The sequence below is a fragment of the Octopus bimaculoides genome, chromosome 10 (assembly GCF_001194135.2).
Source record: "Octopus bimaculoides isolate UCB-OBI-ISO-001 chromosome 10, ASM119413v2, whole genome shotgun sequence".
In the NCBI taxonomy this organism is placed as follows: domain Eukaryota; kingdom Metazoa; phylum Mollusca; class Cephalopoda; order Octopoda; family Octopodidae; genus Octopus; species Octopus bimaculoides.
This window is the reverse complement of record NC_068990.1, coordinates 14,527,590-14,545,535: the sequence shown is the minus strand read 5'-3', so window position 1 is coordinate 14,545,535 and position 17,946 is coordinate 14,527,590. Positions and strand designations below refer to the sequence as shown.

General features: G+C 35.2%; 1 protein-coding gene across 1 annotated transcript in view; it reads left to right on the top strand.

The window, feature by feature from the left end:
• The window catches only part of LOC106875009 (uncharacterized), a 118,310-nt gene that overhangs the window by 56,119 nt on the left and 44,245 nt on the right, over positions 1-17,946 (top strand). The window contains exons 29-41 of the mRNA XM_052971232.1: positions 161-458; positions 1,536-1,642; positions 2,823-2,933; positions 3,732-3,780; positions 4,153-4,340; positions 4,840-4,938; positions 6,280-6,337; positions 7,386-7,753; positions 10,362-10,521; positions 12,399-12,541; positions 14,357-14,408; positions 16,847-16,885; positions 17,659-17,718. Coding sequence (XP_052827192.1) covers positions 161-458; positions 1,536-1,642; positions 2,823-2,933; positions 3,732-3,780; positions 4,153-4,340; positions 4,840-4,938; positions 6,280-6,337; positions 7,386-7,753; positions 10,362-10,521; positions 12,399-12,541; positions 14,357-14,408; positions 16,847-16,885; positions 17,659-17,718 — 1,732 coding nt within the window. The remainder of the gene's footprint in view (positions 1-160; positions 459-1,535; positions 1,643-2,822; positions 2,934-3,731; positions 3,781-4,152; positions 4,341-4,839; positions 4,939-6,279; positions 6,338-7,385; positions 7,754-10,361; positions 10,522-12,398; positions 12,542-14,356; positions 14,409-16,846; positions 16,886-17,658; positions 17,719-17,946) is intronic.

The window sequence follows — 17,946 nt, the reverse complement described above, 5'->3', positions numbered from 1 at the left end:
TATATATAATTGTATGTGTATGGATAAAGAAAAAAATTTAAAACCACAAAACCTCATAAAAAAAGAACATTTTATTATTATTTTATTATTCAAGAACCCCTGTCTGAGAATTTTTTTTTTCATCAATTTATCTAACTTACTATATATTTGAATTTTGCAGTACTTTACAGGAGATGTACTGTATAAATTTCCCCCGAAAACCTTCATCAGAGCTTTGAAAATTGTTCTACTAGAACCTTTGGTAAGTACAGAGAAAGTGTACACAGTCCAACTGATTCTTAATGGTTGTGAGAGGCCTTTATTGACTACACCGCATACATCGACTTTGTCATCAACAACAACTTCTCTTTGTGACAAACCGAATGAAATTCATGACATATGCCGCTGTACACCAACTTGTGAAGATATCCTTGCTGGACGTGAATGCAAAGTGAAAGCTGATCAAATTGACAGCTCAGGTATTGCAATACTATTGTTTGTTTTTTTGTTTTTTTTACTTATTTTGCTTTTTTAAGCTTTGTATCTATTGAAAATTTGCTTCTAGAGATAAAACAGCAAATTGACAGAAAGAATGCAATGCTGGATATATGCATTGCAGTAGTTTTGTTTCTGTATACTCTGAATTTCCATCTGGTTTGACACCAGTTTGATAAACAAATTGGATGCCATTAGCAAAGTTCACTTTGTTGCAAGTGTACAAACCAGCTCTCAAGTCAGAGAATAGATCTGCACCCTGGTGCATTGTTTCCTATTGCAGCAAAATATGATTTACAGTTTATCCTTACCAAAGACTTAGAAGCCATACACAGAAATCCAAAGGTGCTGCTTTTTGTCTTCTTTATATGGTTATGCCATTAAAATGGTAATGGATGTTATCCTCCTTCTGATTGTGCCATTAAAAAAGTAAGAGCTTTTGTCTTATCTTTTCTGTCTATGCTAATAAAAAAGACAATGGACACTTTCCTCTTTTACACACACACACACTGGGCTTCTATACAGTTTCCATCCACCAAATCCACTCACAAGACATTGGTCAACTTGAGGCACTTGGTCAAGGTTCTATGCAGAAGACACTTGATTAAGATTCTATGGAGTGAGATAGAATGCAAAACCAATGTGGCAACAAAAACAAACTCAGCCATGCTGAGGAGGGTGGGGAGTAGAGGGAAAGAGAGAGAGAGAGAGAGAGGAAAATCGAGAGAAAGACAGAGAGTGAGAGAGAGGGAACATATTAGTATCGGTTTCAAATTTTGGCACTTGGCCAGCAATTTCGGGTTTGTGAGTAAATCGATTACCCAACTCTATTGCTCAAGTGGTACTTATATTATCAACCCTGAAAGGATGAAAGGTAAAGTTGACCCCAGTGGAATTTGAACTCAGAATGTAAAGGCAGATGAAATGCTGCTAGGCATTTTGCCCTGCATGCTAATGATTCTGCTAGCTTGCCTCCTTAGAATGCACATTGATATTGAGAAGTGGAAGTGTAGACAATGATGCAACAAAAGGAAAGTTTATTATTCTATCATATTTTTCAGGTTATTGCTGTCAATGTACTGAGGGTATGATATATAATGCCACTGGCTTTTGTATAAAGGAAGAAACCTGTGTATGTACTGATGATAAAGGAAACCATCCATTCAAGGTAAGATGTTCTCTCTTTTAGCCTTCTTCATTTTGTTAACATTTTTGCTTCCATGTGGGTTAGATAAATTTACAAATTTAAACATCTGCCTCTATCATCAAAGCTAGTATTAACATTATTTCAAAATACTTAAAGTGAACTATATGTCTTACTATTCTTCTCTTTTCTCTTGTCTGGTACTTTCATCATGATGATGTGAAGAAATAAACATACAAGATGGTTTGTTCCATGTAGAAACTGCAGGGGCTACTTAAATTATTGCAAGCTCTTCTCCTGACAGCAATTAAATCCATTCTAAAGTTGGAAACTTTTTATGTATCATAAACAGATATGTTAGGGTCATTAGTGTTTCACCCCTTAGCTTGTATGCTCGGCCTGAGTTCACCAGCAAGGACTGAATTAATCTTCACCTGCAGTAGGGTTCTGTCTGTGGACTCTTATCAAATACAGTCACCTTAAGTTAGTTTTTATCTTTTTCATGGCATTCTTCAATTGTTTAGGCACCAAACTAATCTTCCTCAGGAAATAGCACCCCAATCCCAAAGGAAAGTTGCATCAGCTGATGGTAACATGTGCCCCCATTCCCTATCGAAATAAGGAATGGGGGCATGTGCTATCTTTTGACAAGAGCCTCATCTAGCAATTCCTGATATATGGCTGTTGTCAAGAGCCATCGTCATCATGTCACTATCACCATCATCACTAGTACCACAATTTTTAATGTGCCATGTAAAAAGCACTGGTGCTGGTGCTATGTAAAAAGCACCCAATACACTCTGTAAAGTGGTTGGCGTTAGAAAGGACATCCAGCTATAGAAACCATATCAGAACAGACAATAGATCCTGGTCTAGCTCCTGGCCTCACCACCTCGGGTCAAACCATCCAACCCACATTAGCATGGAAAACAGATGTTGAATGATAATGATGATGATGACTCTCATCCATCCCCTGTTCTTCCTCATCATTACCATGGTCTTTATCCACCACTTTGTTATTAATTGTTTTATTAATTATTATCCTTGTCATTCCTTAAATGCTTAATATTTAGGTGAACTAAAATCCATAAATTCCTGTTTAACATCAGTTAACTATCTTTCATGCTAAACATTAAAAATATTTTCAAATTTCCTTCTAGTTCCAACTAAATTTCTGCTTATTTTTCTATATATTTATATACAGCCACATGAGAAATTTATTCAGAAAGGTGAAGAATGCAACAAAGAATGTGTATATGAATACAACTGTACATTGGAGTGTGTACATATTTGCAACTTGGAATCTTGTGCTGAAGTGAGTTATATCCGTTTTCAGAACATTTTCTCTACACTAGATAAATAAATAGTAATTAAAAAGCTTTAAAATTCAGAATTAAGTTATATTCTTTTCTACTCTAGGCACAAGGCCTGAAATTTTTGGGGAGGGTGCCAGTCAATTAGATCGACCCCAGTATGCGACTGGTACTTAATTTATCAACCCCGAAAGGATGAAAGGCAAAGTCGACCTTGGCAGAATTTGAACTCAGAACGTAAAGACAGATGAACAATTAAGTTATAAACATAATTGTTCCGTACTGTTGTTATGAATCTTTGCTCTTGTATTTGGTTTGTAGGATTCTTGGTGTGAATTCATATGTTGAAGACAGATCTGAAGTAGACACAGACATAGACACACACACAAAAACATGCACACAAACACATATAAAAATATGCAAATACATACACACACACAAACACAAACACATGCACTCACATGTATTTTTGGTCCTGTTTCCACTTTCCAATGTATTTCTTGCTTCAATTCACAAATTTAAAAGCTAAGCCTTATCTGGGGTCCCCCAAAATCCAATACATAAATTTCATTGCTGTTTCTAGCAGATCAAGTGACCATGAAAAAGCTTCCACACCAGCATGCATCAATATTTGGTCGCAGCTGAAAGTGAATTTCTTTTAATAATGAATTATGTCAGTCATTAGTCAAGACATTTATATATAAAGGATATTTTAAAATTTGTTCATTGAATTATATATTATATGTTTAATTTTGTTTACACCAAATTATTTTTTCTTTTCCTTGTTTCTTTTTTCTTAGGGTTTTGAGCTGGTTTCTCCTCCAGATGAATGTTGCTCATGTGTTCCAAGTAAGTTATATTTCTGAACTGTTCACAAAGCTATACATGTATACACACACACATACATGCATACATACACACACACACACACACTCATCATTTAATATCCATATGGGTCTAAGGACTGCATGTTCTTCAGCGTTTGATTTGGTGTGGTTTCTATGGCTGGACACCTTTTTCTTGCTTCCCTTTGAATATTCCTAGATGTTCAAGTTTTTGACATCTTTTCAAATGTTTTCCTTGCACTCAGATCAAAATGTATCAGCATCACATCGAATTTCTTCATCTTTTTTAAGTGCAGAGTCTTTTGTGCCTTGTCGAAAATGAGACCAATTTTTTTTTTTTGTTTTTTGTCTGACTGTAATTTTACTTTGTTTTCAGAAACCACTATAGCACCATCAGCTCCTACTACCACCAGTGATAACTGTTATTGTCCATCTGGGACATTCCCTTGTCATGATTGTTCCCAATGTTTGCCCCACCATCATCGTTGTAACAGGATTGTCGATTGTGGAGATGGGTCGGATGAAAAAGATTGCAAATGTTTATTCAATGGAACCATTCATGATGTAAGCAAATTATGTTTATATCTTTTGCTCTGTATAATCTCTTCATTTTGTTCAATGGTTCTCAACCGGGGTGCATAATACCCTTGGAGTCCATATAAGACTTTGTTGTTAAAAGCTATCTGCAATAAATTGCTTATATTTCTACAATACACGAAATATTTTAACAATTTTTTTCATACATTTCCTAATAATATTTAATTATAATAAATATAAGGATTTTTTTAAACATTGAATAGCTATGAGGGCCTACCTGAGTAAAATAGAAATCATAGGTAAAGTCAGCCTTGGTGGAATTTAAACTCAGAACATGAAGATGGCCAGGGGTGTATATTCTAGGTGTGCCAGGTGTGTGCTTCCCTCCTTTATGTGATTAAATAATAGTATTTTAGAAGCACACCTTGAAAATAATTATTCTTGATTTATGTCTTTATATTACCGCGCTGATATGTAAATATATATATATATTTTTTTTCTGTTTATATTCCAATTATCTCTTCAGGATGGTGATACTTGGCAAGTAAATGATTGCATAAAATGCCAATGTAAATCACAGGATGCTATATGTAAGAAGACTTGTGCCATAACAACATGTCCACCAGTGAGTATAATGTTTTATCACAGAATCCACTAAAGTCATTCTATGAAGGGATTTCGATTATGGAATCTGAAAGAAGCCCATTGTGTGTGTGTGTGTGTGTGTGTGTGTGTGTGTGTATTTATATATGTAAAGAAAGTGCATGGCTCAGTAGTTAGAGCATTGAGCTCACAGTCATGAGTTCAATTACTAAACCAGGCTGTGTGTTGTGTTGTTGAGCAAGACACTTTATTTCACATTGCTCCAGTGCACTCAGCTGTAGAAATAAGTTGTGAAGTTGTGACATCACCGGTGCCAAGCTGTATTGGTCTTTGCCTTTCCTTTGGACCAAATCAGTGGTGTGGAAAGGGAAGGCTGTTATGCATGGGTGACTGCTGGTCTTCCACAAACAACCTTGCCTGGACATGTGCCTTGGAGAGTAACTTTCTAGGTGCAATCCCTTGTTCATTCATGACTGAAGGGGGTCTTTACCCTTTATATATATATATATATGGCTATCAATTTGTGTTGCAAGATTCCTGATGTGGAATCGTGTGTTGAAACCGATATTGTTGTATTTCAGGATGGTCATTTTTTTTTCGCCAAATAAACACACACACTATACATTTTTTTCTTCACTCATTTATTACTGTTCTTATCTTATTATTTTAACTCATGTCCATTGTCTAGAAATCTTTTGTCACACATCTGTGACCTCTTTAGTGACACTTTCCATTTTCCTGTGTGTTCTTGCTCCACTTACACACAAAAACGAAAAGTGTCACTGAAGAGGTCACAGATGTGTGACGAAAGATTTCCAGACAGTGGACACAAGTCAGAATAGTAAAATAAGAACAGTAATAAACAAGTGAAGAAAAAAATACAGTGCATGTGGTTTAGTTGCCACCCCCACCCCAAATGACCATCCCGAAATAAAAGATTGAAAAGATAAGGTATGATAGTTTGTCACACTTCTAATTAATCATTAGTAAAGTGAAAAGAAGCAAATGTCAAAGATTACTTTAAAATAAATGATATATAATATAGAAGTATGTACGAAAGAAAATATATTTGACACATTAAAAATATGCAAAAGAATACTATTGGTTTGTCATAAAAAAAAGATAGAATTGTAATCCACTAGTCATTTAGTAATTTCAAATATCTGATACTAGAATAACTATCCTTGGTTGGAAAAGGTTAGTTAATGATTTTGATTATGAAAAGAATTTAAATGTGTTGCATTTAGATGATATTTCAATGTTGTTAATGATTCAGGTTTTCAATGGCATTGTTTCAATAATCCTATTCTCTCTTCATTAACTTTCACAATAAATCTACAAATTTAAAACAAATTTATTTCAGGGATTTTATCTAAATCTCTACGAGAACGAAGACAGGTGCTGTGAATGTGTACAAATCCGTAAGTTTTGTTAAAGCCGATTTGTTTTATATTGTATTGTTAACTGCAAGAGATCTTAGTAAAAGTTCATTTTAATATCTTCTATTTTTAGTGCTGTAGGTTTTGGGAAAAATATCTACTTGAAAACAAGTCTTTGACATAAGTTCAATACTTGGTAGCACCATTGTGTTAACTCATTTCATACCAACATCTCTGAAACTGTCCTTGGTTCAACGACATAAATTTCTAGTTTTAAAGTGATTGAAATAACATGAAATTTTGATTGAAGGTTTTATGTTTTAAACATTAGCTTAAAAAAACATAACAAAATCTTCTGATTTGTTGAACCATCCAACCAATTCTGTCTTTGAAAGGGAATACAGCAAAATGAACTATCAGTTCTCTGAAGAGAAGTATAATGTCAGAGTGAGGATTTCAGAACAGAAAAATGCTGCACTTAAATTTTGGTTGTGTTTTAGTTGTTTTGATAAAAAAACAAAAAAAAACAAAAAAAAAAAAAAACTCACAGTTAGTTCACTTGATGTGGGTACTAGTTTGATGTGTTAAAGTTTGAAATATAATTAAAAAATAAATAACTGTCTGAATCAGCAGAAAAAACAAAAAATAAAATTTGTAAGAAAAGTATGCATTTTCACTTTTTAATTCAAAGAGCTCTGCCTAAAATATCAGACCTTACTTGTTCTCACAACACTTAAACTTATCTCATTTAATGAATATTAATCAAATACAGGCATATGGCTTATAGCAGATGTGGCATTCAAGCCCCACAAGCAAATTCACAATATATTTTGTGGCTCCCACTGGTACTGGTGCCACAAAAAAAAAAGCACCCTGTACACTCTGTAAAGTGGTTGGTATTGGGAAGGGCATCCAGCTGTTGAAACCGTGACAAAATAGATAATTAAGCTTGGTACTGCCCTCTATCTAGCTCTTGTCAAATTGTCCAATCCATGCCAGCAGAGAAAACAAACATTAAATGACGATGATGGTGATGATAAAACAATTTTATTCTCATTAAATTTCTATTTTATTTTGTTTTTACTTTTAGAGTCAACAACTCCAAATGTTCCCTACAAGAGAAACTGTACAGTAATTAATGGAACTTATGAAGATCCCTTGTGTCCAAATGAATGCATCATTGAAACGAGTGAGTGTGACAGCATCTCATGTACTGAAGAACTGATAGCATTAAAAGACTTTGGAACAGAATTTATTATGAAATCTTCAAATGAAGATGCCATAGATGCATTTTATAGCAATAAATCTTGGGTTATTGGACGCACGAATGAAGACCAGTCGATTGAAATATCTGCCAAAAAGGATGTTACTTGGGTCAAACTAAAGTATAGTGCCTCACGTATAAGACAAATCAAAGTAGCATTTGGTGATGAAAAATTTTATGCTGCAAAACAAGTTGTAAGTATTTCATTGCACATATGTTAAATATTCTTTTTTTATATGATTTATTTGACTACTAATGCTATCAAGTTTGAAAAATAAATTCAAATTGTTGTAGCTGAATGTCTTTGGAAGAACTTAAAGGACTTGAAGAATTTGTGTTCGCAAACAAATTCTTCAAGTCTTTTAAGTTCTTCCATTGGTCTAAATACAAAGAAAATCAACACATGATATTTATAACACCTGATTTACCACGTTTACTGATATTGACCTGCATCAAATACTCTGTCTATACATAAGAACCCTTTGGCCTGTTGTCTCCCCAAATTAAATTCTGATTTTATTTTATTTTATTTTATCATATTTTGTTTTATTTTATTTCTAAGCGTTACTCTCATTTTAAGGTTTTGATTGGTAATTTTAAATTATTTATTTATTTATTTATTTACGTGCCTCTTCTATCCTTTATATTTTTATTTTTTACATTAATTTATCTTATCTTATTAGTATCTATTTCCTTCTATATCTTTTATCCTCTATTTATATCACATTATACCATACCTCTTATATTATCATTGTAAACCTTAATTCTTAATTCTTTAGTCTTAAATCCTCCCTTTACAGTTGGGCATCTATTAGTTTGTCAAAAAAGTTCTTGCGGAATTTTAAATTTTGATTTTAAATGATGTATTTTCAAATTAATTTTCATTAAATTACTTTGGCTTTTTATATAATTTTAAAGCCCATTTTTCACTGCATCTAATCGTGTTACTCTTTGTCTTTTTGAATAATTAGACCATTTTTTTCCAGAAACTTGAATACAATATGGACAAAAAGCAAATTCAAATAATTTTCTTATTCCAGTTCAAGTTAGGCTGAAAAGCTGCTGAAACAGCTTGCGATATCAATGATGCATTTGACCCAGGAACCACTAATGAACGTACAGCACAATGGTGGTTGAAGAAATTTTGTAGCGGTGTCGAGAGTCTTGAAGATGATAAGCGTAGTGGTCGACCATCGGATGTTGACAATGATCAACTAAGAGCCTTAGTCGAAGCCAATCCACGCACAACTGTTCGAGAGCTTGCTTCTGAATCAGACGTAACGTATACGACAATTTTCAACCACTTGAAAGAGATTGGTAAAACAAAAATACTTGAGAAATGGGTGCCACACAAATTGAACGACAACCAAAAAAAAAAAACACCGTTTTGAAGTGTCATCTTCCCTTCTTTTATGCAACAAGAACGATCCATTTCTTGACCGTATTGTGACTTGCGATGAAAAGTGGATTCTTTACGGCAACTGGCGACACTCAGTTCAGTGTCAGTGGTTGAATGCCAACAAAGTTCCACGGTACTTCCCGAAGCCAAAGTTGCACCAAAAGAAGGTCATGGTAACTGTTTGGTGGTCTGCAGCTGGTCTCATCCATCACAGCTTTTTGGATCCAGGCGAAACCATTACGGTGGAGAAGTACTGTCAGCAAATGGATGAAATGCATAAGAAACTCCGACAACAACAGCCAGCATTGGTCAATAGAAAAGGACCCATTCTTCTCCACGACAATGCTCGGCCACACATCGCACAACTGACCCTTCAGAAGTTGAACGGATTGGGTTAGGAAACTCTGCCTCATCCACCATACTCACCAGGCCTCTTGCCTACCGACTACCACTTTTTCAAGCATCTCGACAACTTCCTGCATGAGAAATGCTTCAAAAACCAAGACGATGCCAAACACGCCTTCAACGACTTCATCGCCACCAGAACACAGGATTTTTATGCTACTGGCATAAATAAACTTGTTTCACGTTGGCAAAAGTGTGTTGATTCTGATGGTGTTTATTTCGTTTAATAAAGTTTTGTTTGAGCCGAGATATGTGTATCTGAATTTAAAGGTTAAAAACTGCAAGAAATTTCTTGACAACCTAATATTTCTTGCATTTTAGCTAACAGCAAAGTTTTAGACTACCCATATCTAATATCTCTTTGGCTATTATCTCTCTTATATCGACTTTATTATGCATCAGGTTAATGAGAAAAACCAAAATTATGTGAAGTCATTTACATATCTTGGTAGTAAAGTGAATTTGAGTGCTTCCCTTGATGATGAAATCATTAACTGTCTTGCAAAGGCAACCAACGCATTTGGCAAATTCTGTCATCACCTATAGAATGAAAGACGCATCGAACTTGACAGCAAAGTACAAATCTATAAAGCTGCCATTCTTACTACTCTCTACCCTATTGATGACGCATTAACCAACTAGACATCTTCCACTTATCTAGCATACCTAATCGTTTAGATCACTTGTTTGTTTGTTTGTTTGTATGTATGTATGTATGTATGTATGTATGTTTGTTCGTCTCTCCTCTTCTTGACATTGCATGATAGTTGTAAATGAGTGTCACTGTCATACAAGCAGTATTAGTCCTTTCCAATATCCTGAACAAACACGTCTTGCTGTGAGAAATACTACGGTGCTTGGAAAAGTTGGCAACAGCAGGGGCATCTGACCATAGAAAATTTTCCTCACTAAGCTGTATTTGACTCATACAAGCATCAATATGTGGACGTTAAAAAAGGATGATAAAAATTATAATCTTGGAACAATTACTTTTTCAGGTCATCACAGAACCAGAGGATGGCAGATTAACTACAACAATTACATTTAATAATGGGGATGGTGTTGTTGCTCGCCGAATGAAAATTATGATAATACCAATGCAATCAGATGAACCATCTAAACTCACAGCTGTTGAACCCTATATCTGTAGTGAACATGGTGTGTATAGACTTACCTTTTATTCAAAAATTCAAAATATCTTGTTATGTTATTATTTTCTCTTACCTCTTTCCCATGTTGGCTGATAACAATAAGATATCTAAATAAGTCCTTCATTGCTGAGTTGTATTAAATTCTGCTTCATAAGTCAATCCTTGATTGCAATTGAATCAGAATGTAAGCTGTATTTAAAAATGAATGTTTGGTATTGACTAGAATTAATTAAATAATTGGCAATTAAAATTATTTGGCCATCACAGTTGTACATCAGTGAAAACTAAGCCAAACAGACTTCACCAAAGTTGGTGCCATGTGAAAAGCACTCAGTCCACTCTGTAAAGTGGATGATGTGAGGAAGAGCATCCAGTCATGGAAACTATGCCAGAACAGACCGTGCCAGTATTGGTGCCATGTAAAACACACCCAATACATTCTGTAAAGTGTTTGGCATTAGGAAGGGCATTCAGCTGTGGAAACCATACCAAAATAGATCTTACCAGTGCTGCTGTCACATAAAACATACCCAGTTCACTCTGCAAAGTGATTGACTTTAGTAAGGGCATCTAGCCATGAAAGCCATATCCATATAGATCTCACTGGTACTGGTACCACGTGAAATGCACCTTATCTTCTCTGTAAAGTGATTGGTATTAGGAAGGGCATCCAGGTGTAAAAACCATACCAAACAGTCAGTATAGATTCATGCAATCCTCTGGTTTGCCAGCTTCTGTCAAACCATCCAACCCATGCCAGCATGGCAAACAAACGTTAAATGATGATAAAGATGACACATACATACATACATACGTACATACATACATACATACATACATCTTGATTTCAAGCAAGTCCTTCTCTTCATTGTTCTCTGAAGCAAGAGCAGCACATACAAGGCTTTTTAGTCCTGCTATGCACCTGTACACTTTTGCACAGATATGGTAATGATGGGTGCTTCTTGAATCAGGTATCAAGGGAGCTTACCACCCTGAAGGGAGCTTACCACCCTGAAGGGAGTTTACCACCCATGCTGACACATATCTTCATTGAGCCTTTTGCTTTTTTCAGCTCTGTCCAGCCATAGTATGAATCATATAAGAGAAATGTTAAAAATCAAGTGATGCCTGTACCTGAAGCTTATTAAACTGAGGAAAGACCTTGCATGGGGCCAATCCCACTCTCTGAACGATGTATACATTTGCCCCAAAAGAACTAATTTACATTGTTGCAAACTAATTAAATTGCAAGTGTTATGTCAGAGATTTCCAAAAGAAATGTCTAAACATAGACCAGCAGACTCTCATTCCCAGCTGTTGGATGGTTATTGACTACTGAGTTCATCCAGCCTTTGATGGGTTTTGCTTTTCCTCTTGCAGGCTGTCCAACAAAAAGCACCCGCCTTACTACCAAGCATGGACAGATTATTGGTAACCTAACCGACTGCATACATATGGTGTACCCTTTTCAGACGGGTAGTCATGATGGTTATATTGGGTTTTGTACATTTGCACCCCAATGTCATTTTGATGGCGTGTGCTGCTCTCTCACATGTATACATGTGCACACACACAAACACACACACACACACACACACATACACACACACACACACACACACACACACACACACACACACACACACTCTGCCACACTGGCTCAACATGGCTTGGCAGAGGGGTGCAATTTTTTACTCTCTTACCTGACAGTAATTAAGTTGATTACATTGACCCCAGTGCTCAATTGATTTTAGGATAACAATTCTACTATGTGGGTAGGTTTTCTTGAGCATTGAAAATTGGATGTTAAAGCGACAATAATGATGCATACACACACGCACTTGCACTCATGTATTTGTTTATAATATTATTTTCTTTCAATAGAAACCACCACACCAACTCCCAGAACAACTACCCCACTCCGTTGTATTGAGAATGAAACTCGCATATTGAACGAGTGCTTCAATGAAATATGCATTGATGGAGAATTTCAAAGAGTACCTGCTTGTAACAAGAAGTGTGCAGATGTAAGTAATATTTATGAGCTCAAATGTTGCCTGAATTATGTTTGCCTTTCATTTTTCTTGATTGGGACTGGTAAAGCAAATAACAGCAATGTAAAGAGTGATTTTATCAAATCTTATATTTAGTGTTACATGAATTGTGGTCTAGTTCACTGTTACAAAATTAATATCACCTGTTGCTAAACCCTTCAGCATTCAGATTGCAAATGTCAAAAGTAATGCTTATTTATTCACCTTTATTCAAGCGTTATCTCATAGCCATGGAATGTTGATAACGTGATTGTTTATTTTTAGAATGACAGTAGGATAGGTGTGAAATGCCAGATCTGGTCAGTTTAAGCATAAAACAGGTAGAATATTTGGGCCTGATATGGCTAGTTTAAATGTTAAAGAGTTAAGGTCTTTCAATAATTCTTCTTTCAGAAGTATTATTCTTAAAGAAGTATTATTTACAACATAACTCTTTAACATTCAGATTATTGTGTGAAATGTAATTGCTATTATTCAAATTGTTTTGAATTAGTCATGCATTATCACATAGCTTTGAAAATTTAATGATATAAATGTTAGGTTTTCAGGATGATATTTTTAGGTCAGTGTGAGAGGCCAGATCTGGCTGGTCTTAACAAAAAACAGGCAGAATATTTTGACCAGATATGGCTGGTTTAAATGCTAAAGGTTTAAAGAAGTGAATTATTAAGCAGTGTCTGATTAAAGTTTTAATAATTTTTCTCATCTGTCTTCACCTCACCATCATTAGACCCTTGTTGTATTGTTCTAAGTCAATTCTGATCAAACTGACATATGATTAATGCTTTGGATTGGACTAGATTGCTTATGTTCAGTCCACTGCAGGATGAGAGCCTCAGCATGTTCTCTCCACCAACCACAGTCTGATGGCCATAAATTTCAGCTTCAGATCATATTTCTTTGATGATCTTACTCTGCCACACTGGTTCAACATAGCTTGGCAGAGGGGTGCAATTTTTTTATACTCTTACCCGAGAGTAATTAAGTTGATTACATCGATCCCAGTGCTCAATTAATACTTATTTCATCAATCCTGAAAGGTTGAACGGCAAAGTCAGCCTTGGCAGAATTTGAACTCAGAACATAAGGATGGATGAAATACCACAAGGCATTTCATAGCAAGCTAAAACTTCTGCCAGCTCGCTGCCTATGATTAATGCTTATGTTACCATATTTGTCTTATATATATTTGAATTCTTGATCCAATTAAAGGTTTGTAACAAGCACTGCTGACACAGTAGGACGTGGTACTGACTTACTAAAAACATTTAGTATACTTCATTGTATTTTGTGTTTGCATAACAAAGTGCCACGTACTTACAAACTTTTAATGTTTACATGCCAGTTCCAGGAATGCGTCTAATATGTAAATTGGTATATCCAATAACTTAACACTGCTGTATGTGGTGGCTGTATAAGCAATGTACTCGGAGACAAGAATGGGTTAGATGGGTGCTGATGAAGGGGCAACACCCCCACCCCCCACCCCAAATATGGCATATACACTCATTACCCACTTTCGTCTCTGATCCCATTGCTTGTTTATATGTAATGTCTTGATACAAAACGTTGTAGCAAAAATCAGTGCTGGTTATAGTTTCTGTTGAATATCTGTAGAAACAACCTTAAAAATCTTGATCCAATGTCTTTGCATACTTGTTTATTTCATATACACCCTCCTACAACCTGACAAGAAACTGATACTGAAGAAAAGTTATTCAGCAGTTAAGAAGTTTGAAAGCTGCAATTGGATATCCCTTTATAATACTTACTATTTATTTTTAACAGAATGAAACTCTTGTGATCCGTGACAAGGAATGTTGCCAATGCGTGGCTTTAAGTGAGTAATTCTTGAATTTTTCACATTCATTTTGTTGCAGTTGCTAAAATGTCATGCATCTTATTGCTATCATTGGATAAAAATGCTTTATCATCTCATGCAATATAGATCAGTTTTAATCATTGGATATATTTCATATAGCAATTAAGGAGTTCAGGATTCTATTTCGTTGATTGAGTAGCATTTGTTTCCTTAGAAGAGTCTGTGCTCTTTCTTGGCACATACATTTAATGAAAGGAGTGGTTGTGTGGTAAGTAGCTTGCTTACCAGTCACATGGTTCTGGGTTCAGTCCCACTGTGTGGTACCTCGGGCTGACCAAAGCCTTGTGAGTGGATGTGGTAGACGGAAACTGAAAGAAGCCCGTCGCATATATATATATATATATATATATATATATATATGTGCGTGTTTGTGTGTTTGTGTTTGTCCCCCCAACATCGCTTGACAACCAATACTGGTGTGTTTGCATCCTCGTAACTCAGCAGTTCGGCAAAAGAAACCGATAGAGTAAGTACTATGTTTACAGAGAATAAGTCCTGGGGTCGATTTCCTCGACTAAAGGCAGTACTCCAGCATGGCCGCAGTCAAATGACTGAAACAAGTAAAAGAGTAAAGAGAGTGTGTGCATTTTAATAAGTTTTCATAATAATGGTTTTCAAAGCGATTAATAAAATGCCTGTAACATTTATATGTACATGTGTGTGTATGCGTGCATCTGTGTAAGTGTGTATATGTGCATTTTAAATATGTACAAATGTCTTTTGTGACATTATTTCTCATGATTAGATGGCCTATGTATTTCAGATTTCCAAAAATCTTCAAAGCATAATGAAAGGGTTTAGTAAAATATCTGTAACTTTATATATCTGCGCATATTATACTGGTGTTGACAAACGGAAACCTCATGGTATAATTCATGCTGTAATTATATATTTTGACAGATGTTTTAATTAAAATTTTAATTTAATTACGTACAATCCACTAAGGGTGGTCTCAGGTTGGTTGGTGCTAAAGGAGTTAATGAGCTGATATTTGAACAAATTTAAGTGAAAACAGGTTCTTACATTCCCCATCCCCAATAAAAAAAACACTATGATGAAATTTTTCTAGATTCTTAAAATTTGATCATCTTGACTTGGTTAGTACATAAAAATTGACTAATTTGCTTCATAATCTGTGACATTTAGAATAAAATTTTAAGACTGACATACACTCTAGTGGTAGATTAGCAAAATCAGTAGAGCATCTGACCTGTTAGTATTTGTTCCAACTCTTATGTTCTAAGCTCAAATCCTGCTGAGCTCAATTTCACCTTTCATCCTTTTGGGGTTAATAAAATAAACTACCAGTCAAACACTGGGGTTGATAGTATCAACTAACCCCTAATCACAATAATGACAATAACTATGGCTTCAAATTTTGGCACAATGCCAGCAATTTTGGGGGATGGGCTAAATTGATTACATCAACCCCAGCAGTGCACAACTAGTATTTATTTTATCAAAGCAGAAAGGATGAAAGAAGAGGCCAGCTCTGGTGGAATTTGAACTCAGAATGTAAAGTCAGAAGAAATGCTGCCAAGCAATTTTTCTGGCATGGTGATTATTCTGCCAGATGATCCTTTCTACTATAGGCAAAGGGCCTGAAATTTTGTGGGAAGGGGATAATCAATTACATCAACCCCTATACTCAAGCGATACCTATTTCATTGACCCCCAAAAGGACGGAATGTAAAGTTGGCCTTGGCAGAATTTGAACTCAGAACAAAACCAGAAGAAAGCATTTTGTCTGGCATGCTACTGATTCTGCTGGTTTACAATATGTGTGAGGTTACATAAAAGATGACAGGAAAGAAAGGGGAGACGAGATGAAAAATATACATAGCATAACGAGATACTCCATCGGTTACGGCAATGTATGTTCCAGTCGATCCGATCAACGGAACAGCCTGCTCGTGAAATTAACATGCAAGTGGCTGAGCACTCTACAGACACGTGTACCCTTAATGTAGTTCTCGGGAGATTCAGCATGACACAGAGTGTGACAAGGCTGGCCCTTTGAAATACAGGTACAACAGAAACAGGAAGAAAGAGTGAGAGAAAGTTGTGGTGAAAGAGTACAGCCGGAGCCTCGTGGAGCTTTAGGCGATTTTGCTCAATAAACACTCTCAATGCCCGGTCTGGGAATCAAAACCGCAAGTCTTCTGCCCTAACCACTGGGCCATTGCACCTCCACATACATAGTATACAAAATATGTGTATAAATGGTTGATGTAGTCCTAATGCATGAGAGCCTCTAATTGGTGCCAATTGAGGAACCTTGCAGATTCCCAACCACCCTGATCACCAAAGATATAAGCCCTCACTTGTATGATACTGATAATAATGAGCTTCTGATGACAATATTAATTGATTTAATTGTTATATTTATATTATAGCTACACCAGTTACCCGCACAAATGTCTACACCACCACCAGTAAGTATTTCTCGTTTTTTTTTATCCGTTTGTTAAACAATGTTCGTGACTTGTTTTCAGTGTAAAAGTTTTAATGCCTTTCAAATATGATACACTAAAATTTTATGTGTGAAAATTTGTTATGTGTGACAGAAGCAACAATAATTTAAAATAGCCATCTGTGTATCATACTTAAAGCAGGCATATTCTTGAAAGCCTGATGAACAACAGTATTTCTCTAAAGATAGTCTATCTTATAGACATACAGTATTAAAGAAAACACAAAAATATATCAGTAAGAGCTGAAATTCATCCAGCAATGTTGGTGAATTATATTATTTTTATTATTGTTCTTTAGTCTCAGGAAAACCATGTTCAAGCAGGTATATGATAAAATATAGTTTATCCATGACCAACCCATCTTTATATATATTAGTATTTAGGAATATATTGCTTCTGTTTCGTTTAAGACAGAGAAATTACCTGATATTTTAATACAAAGACTTTATCCCATCTAACAGCTGTTTCTGCTTCCAATGTTTCTTGGTGTTGCCATTGAAAATTCTGAGAATAATGTTCATCATATTTTGCAACACATCTGATCTGGAACATGGAGCTTCATCAGAGTGAACAAAAAATATATTATATATATATCACTGCTTAATTTAAAGACTCTAATGTCTTAGAAGTTGTTGATATTTTTGTCATATGCTATTAGATATGTTTTCTGATTACTTTTTTTTTATCTAGAGAAAAAAATGTAAGCAAACTAAATATAACAATAAATTTTTCAGGATATTCCTCAGGAACTCAATGGACAACTTCAATTTCGCCAACCCAAACAACTACAGGTGGTAAGTTGTTTTCATATAATCTTGACGTAACATTTGATGAAGAAAACGTAATAAAACTGCAAGTGTTAAAGAAGTCAACCTGTTTCCTTGAGCATCTTTTACAATAATCTTGGATTTATCAGTGCCTTGTCAGTGAAAATTTGTAGATAGAGACTGGGAAAGTATCTTGTATATAGGTAGATTGTTACATTATATATATATATATATGTATATTTATATATATATATA